General features: G+C 34.7%; 1 protein-coding gene across 1 annotated transcript in view; it reads left to right on the top strand.

Annotated features, from left to right (window-relative positions):
- Positions 1–1,682: 1,682 nt before the first annotated feature.
- LOC106474671 overlaps positions 1,683–6,333 on the top strand; it is a 7,934-nt gene continuing 3,283 nt past the window's right edge. The window contains exons 1-2 of the mRNA XM_022402970.1: positions 1,683–1,738; positions 4,208–4,296. Of these exons, the coding sequence (XP_022258678.1) occupies positions 4,215–4,296 (82 nt within the window). The 5' untranslated portion in view covers positions 1,683–1,738; positions 4,208–4,214. The remainder of the gene's footprint in view (positions 1,739–4,207; positions 4,297–6,333) is intronic.

The following is a 6,333-nucleotide window of genomic DNA, read 5'->3' as shown; positions in this document are numbered from 1 at the left end:
TAATTGTCGTTCATATAACGAACCAACGGCCCCATAATGCGTAGCACGATTTTGTGGTAACCGTGAATCCTTGGTTTCACTGTCTGGTACGCTCACAACTCGGTCACGCCTGATTCAGTAATTGATTAACTCTCAATTGTTAAAAAGAATTTCAGGATGAAATAGAATAAGTGTTTGTTTGTTTGTAATTAAGCACAAAGCTACACAATGGGCTATCTGGGCTCTGCCCACCACAGGTATCGAAACTCGGATTCTACCGTTGTAAGTCCACAGATATACCGCTGTGCCACTGTGGGCATAAAACAAGAGAGCTCAATAATATGTCAAACACACTATATCTGCTGTATACGGTGCTGTTGGAAGCATGTCAACGGGAGTATCCTGTAGAAATATTTGACGGAGGGAATTTACTTCAAACATTACCTATAATTAGTCCAATAAAAAGTAAGATGTTGATCTTATCGTTGTTGTAGCGTTATAAGCTGGTATATTTCTGTTAAATAAGAACAAGTGAAATGGATTTTTCATTGCTGTATAACTTCTAGTTTTTCATTGCAGCAATGAAAACAAACAGGAAATTTTTCGGACGACCTTGTTATAAAAGTTTCACCAAGACCAAAGGAAGGGCCCGGCATGGCCAGGTGGCTACGGCACTCGACTCGCAATCTGAGGGTCGCGGGTTCGAATCCCCGTCCCACCAAACATGCTCGCCATTTCAGCCGTGGGGGCGTTATAATGTGACGGTCAATCCCACTATTCGTTGGTAAAAGAGTAGCCCAAGAGTTGGCGGTGGGTGGTGATGACTAGCTGCCTTTCCTCTAGTTTTACACTGCTAAATTAGGGACGGCTAGCGCAGATAGCCCTCGTGTAGCTTTGAGCGAAATTCCAAAACAAACAAACCAAAAGGAAGAAATTCTGATCTGTCGTGATATAAATGAACGATATACTGTGTAAAACATTTTAGGTGTTATTTTTCTAAGATTTAGAAACCACGAGATTGTCGGTCGACGAAAACAAGGAGTTCGTTTTAGTAATAAAATAAAAAAATTTAGTACTTTTTTTTAGGGCCCCCCCAGTAGCACAGCGGTATGTCTGCGGGCTTACAACGCTAGAATCCGGGTTTCGATACCCGTGATGGGCGGAGCACAGATAGCCCATTGTGTAGCTTTGTGCTTAACTTCAAAAACAAACAAACTTTTTTTAGGCTATTTCGAAATACATGCTGATTCTGGATGGTTTTAATAAACAAAACAGTTTCTATGTCGGATGGTTTTTTTTACACACCCTAAACATGTACAGGTAGCGAATAGATTTACTAAAATTACCAGTGCAGTGTGAAAGTGACGGAAATATAATTTTTTCCACTTTTTACGATCGCAAACACCTGCCTTAGGATAAATATTGTGGCCATTTTATTGACATGACTACCTGTGGAAAAGCACACAATAATACTCCGTGGTTTCCCGTTGTTTGAAAAGATGTTTGTGAATGTTTTGGTTGCAATTTGATAACGCGTGATTCAAACATCCTGCACCTGAGAAAACGAAACCAACAAGTGTAACAAAAATTAGGTCGTACAATGGGTTATATCCGAAAAAAAAATACAAATCATCACTGAAAAGAATAATATATTGAGAAATTCTGTCTACGTGTACAAATGTAACCTACGGGTATTTTGCAAACCCAATAAAGTAAGCATTCGGAGCGAAACAGTTTGAAAGTGATTGTAGAATCCAAAGTAGGTGGTTTTCTGGTACTCTTGATTAATTTTATATCAGATTTGTTTCTGTTTCAATTAATATTGTAAATTTTTCGCTGTTTTTCGATTTTCAGCTTTTAGGAAACTCATTGAAGAGATCCTGAAGAAATATTCAAAATTATCGAACATCATAACTGTGAGTCAAGAAAAGTATTTAAATATATTTTGATTTTTTTCTTCTAGTTAACATCATATATGTGTTTGTAGTCATAGCTCGTTTGTTCGTAATTAAGCACAAAGCTACACAATGGGCTATCTGTGCTCTGCCCACCACGAGTATCGAAACCCTGATTCTAGCGTTGTAAGTCCACAGACATACCGCTGTGCCACTGGGTGGCATAGTTATAGCACAAACTAAACAATGGACTATTTGCACTTTATCCACCGCGGGGAATCGAATCCCTGATTTTAGCGTCCATAAACTTAACGCTGACCCAGCGGAACACAAGCACACACACATATATATATGTGTATAGATCCTCCTCCCTATTTCGTTAATATAGTTAACAAGTTACAATGGAGTAAAATATGTCTGTAGAAATAGTTTTCAGCTAACAAAATGTTTATTTCTTTTCACTCAAAGGATACTCTTTGACTTTTCTCTGCCACTATTTAATCTCTAATATAGTATTTTTCTATTGACGCCATGATTGCTTGACCAGTTCTTCTCAATAATAAGTCAAGTTAATACACGCAAATAAATGACACATTGTTAATTCGTACCCTAATTCTGACCTGTAAGTAACTCGTATAAAATTACACCTCACCAACTTATCTAGTTAATAACTGTTCATGCAGTTTAACTCATTCGCCGTATAGTGTACGGTCGGCCTCCGCCAGTTGAATACGAGTGTACGGCTCACAAAAATTCCGTGCGATTTTAATGTAACCGCAGTCAAATGGTTTCTTTTTTGTAGTTAAGCACAAAACTACGCAATAGTCTATTTGTGCTCTGCCCACCACGGGTATCGAAACCCGGTTTCTTGTATTGTAAGTTCGCAGACATGCCGCTGTGCCACTGGAGGACATGGAGTCGAACGGTTAATAATACAGGCCTGCGATGGTTTTATTGTCTTGACACTTTTACATGTTCTACGGTAATTTCTTTTCGCTGAATACGAAAATGATATCCATTTTTCTCCATCACGTACAGATTTTCACAAAACGTCATAACGCAATACGTAAAGAAAGACCACAACACGTAGTTTTGAGACTAAAAGACGTAGATTTCACACAAATCAAATCAAGATGACTGAGGATGCATATTCGTTTGACATCAATGTTCTTCCCTTTTCTTCAGTAATTTTGTATTTTTGTTAATAAACATAATAATAAAAAATGTTCATTGTGGTAAACGAAATAATAATTTGATGAAAGTAAGTATATCTTTTCTTCTCGATTTGTGATAGAAAAAAAAAATGAATATTATTTTCGAACTTTGAGTAGCTGAATTATGGAAAATCCATTATTAAAACCAAAATATCTTTTATGAAGGCCTATGTAATATAAAAAGCGTCTCTACCAGTACAGCCTATCTCGTACTATAGTAGACCTGATGAGCCCTGGTTTTGGGAGAAAGGCTTAGTTGGCACGTTGTTATCCATTCTTCGTTACTTTCATTTCTGATCGGGTCGAAGGGTCATCTTTCATACCCATGACCTTAACTTTACAGATAAAGGCGTTGCTCCAGATTGGCTACATGTTTGGATTTGGAGTCCTAAACGATCTGCCGTGCAAGTTTTCTCATGACTCTCATGTATTCTTCGTCCTTTTACACTATTTAAAAAAAGAAAACTAGCTATAGGACTACCTTTCTTCGGAAAGTATTATGTCATTACACCCCATATATACTTGAGAATTCGCTATAAACCAAATTATTAAGTAGACGAGAATTAAAAACGAACTTAGTAAATAATGTAGTTAATTCTGTATACCATAACAGAGGCACACAATATCATAAAACAGAAACTTATAAAGATTCGATTCATCAGGTGGGTAACATCGCAAGTGATAAAAATATTGCCCGGGCTCGCAACTTCAGTGACACGCCTCTATATTAGATATGGAAACCATTCTTGTAAAGTGCGAATGACCCTTATACATTCAGATAGTCAAAAATTTTATTCAATAACTCAACAAAGATAAAAATATTATTCAAAAGCAAAAAATTTAACTGACCTGTACAAGTGGAAAAAAATCTTTCATTGTTGTCCACCAATGGGTCAACGGCAGGGTTAGGACTTACAACGCTAAAATCCGGCTCAATTCTCCGTGATGGACAGATCGCAGGTAGTTTACTAAAATAAACAAAAAATTTCACTTTCAAAGTCAACCTCATTATTGTCCAATGGTCTTATTGTGTAAGTATTTTGCTTGAACGTTACCAAAAATGTTCAATTATTTTACATCTTATGGCTTCATATTAACACAGTTTCCTTTTTTTTTAAGACAGAAAATGAAAATGGACGTCCTGAAGCCGGTGATTCCACTGTTGGCCTTGATGTTGTATGGAATCGTATTCAATGAGAGGTTTGTAGGTAAGAATGTACAGTTGATCCTAAATTATCTGGATATTTATTACAGTTGATCCTAAATTATCTGGATATTTACTACAGTTGATCATAAATTATCTGGATACTTTATTACAGTTGATCCTAAATTATCTGGATATTTATTATAGTTGATCCTAAATTATCTGGATATTTATTACAGTTGAGTCCTAAATTATCTGGATATTTATTATAGTTGATCCTAAATTATTTGGATATTTATTACAGTTGAGTCCTAAATTATCTGGATATTTATTATAGTTGATCCTAAATTATCTGGATATTTATTACAGTTGAGTCCTAAATTATCTGGATATTTATTATAGTTGATCCTAAATTATCTGGATATTTATTGCAGTTGATCCTAAATTATCTGGATATTTATTATAGTTGATCCTAAATTATCTGGATATTTATTACAGTTGATCTTAAATTATCTGGATATTTATTATAGTTGATCCTAAATTATCTGGATATTTATTATTCACTTTGGACATAAACTTTTGTAGACTGCATGCCTAATTCAAGACTTTAAATATATCACTCTCCTATTATTTCCCGTGAGTTTCCAGGCAATATGTCTTCATATAGTTATATATATATATAATTAACTGGGCATGTATATTCACACCGAGTGTTTTTTAGCTCATTTTAAACTTCATAGTATCAGTTTTATATATAATTAACTGGGCATGTATATTCACACCGAGTGTTTTTAGCTCATTTTAAACTTCATAGTATCAGTTTTATATATAATTAACTGGGCAGGTATATTCACACCGAGTGTTTTTAGCTCATTTTAAACTTCATAGTATCAGTTTTATATATAATTAACTGGGCAGGTATATTCACACCGAGTGTTTTTAGCTCATTTGGTTAGTTTTACATCTCCGTTTTTTTAGAGTTTAATATTCCTGTAGCAATTGGGGCCGAGCGTGGCTCAGTGGTTAGTGTGTCGGATCTGCTACTTCTCAATTCGTCGCGCTCCACACATTCAGGTTGGTGGTGCGTTATAAGTATTGCAATTAAACCCCACTATTCATTCAGGCAAGACTAGCCCAAGAGTTTGTTTGTTTGTAATTAAGCACAAAGCTACACAATAGGCTATCTGTGCTCTACCCACCACGGGTATTGAAACCCGGTTTCTAGCGTTGTAAATCCACAGATATACCTCTGTGCCACTGGGGGGGGGGAGCCCAAGAGTTAGCGCTTAGTCCTTTCCATCTAGACTATCAGTTCAAACTTAGGAAAGACTAGCCCAGATATCCTTCGGGTAGCTTTGGACAAATATCTGAAAACACTAAGTTTCTAAACAATAAACCGTTGAGGTTTATGTTCAATATATTAATCAGTAGTTTGTGATCTGTTTACACTATCTAATTTTATGTTTTCCTTATTTTTCTCGGTTGTAGCCCTCTAGAAACGTATATTTAGCCTCTGGTTGATGTTAAAACTTTGCTTGTCTTTCACGGCAATTAACTCAATTGAAGCAAGTCGTTTTATAACAATGCTAAAGAAACTTATCATTGTAAAACGTTTAAAGGAAATTGACGTGTACTTATGTTACGATAATATTTATGAAGAGAATACTTTTTGTTACAATTAAAAATCAATATTTTGATAAAACAAAAAGATATACTGCAAAACAGACAATGTGGTTCAGATTTTACAAGTAGGAAAATAAGTTCTTTTTTTCGTTTTCTTGTTGAAATCAGAATTAAAAGTAATATAGGTCAATATTTTATAACGTATACAGTAAAATTACGTAAAAATAATATAGACCAATATTTTATAACGTATACAGTAAAATTACGTAAAAATAATATAGGTCAATATAACGTATACAGTAAAATTACGTAAAAATAATATAGGCCAATATTTTATAACGTATACAGTAAAATTACGTAAAAATAATATAGGTCAATATAACGTATACAGTAAAATTACGTAAAAATAATATAGGTCAATATTTATAGGTTATACTAGTAAAGTTAACTAAAGTAACTATAGGTACTATATAACGTA

Source organism: Limulus polyphemus, unplaced genomic scaffold, assembly GCF_000517525.1.
Source record: "Limulus polyphemus unplaced genomic scaffold, Limulus_polyphemus-2.1.2 Scaffold7510, whole genome shotgun sequence".
Taxonomy (NCBI): domain Eukaryota; kingdom Metazoa; phylum Arthropoda; class Merostomata; order Xiphosura; family Limulidae; genus Limulus; species Limulus polyphemus.
Note: the sequence above shows the minus strand (reverse complement) of the source record. Positions and strands in the feature narration are given on the sequence as shown.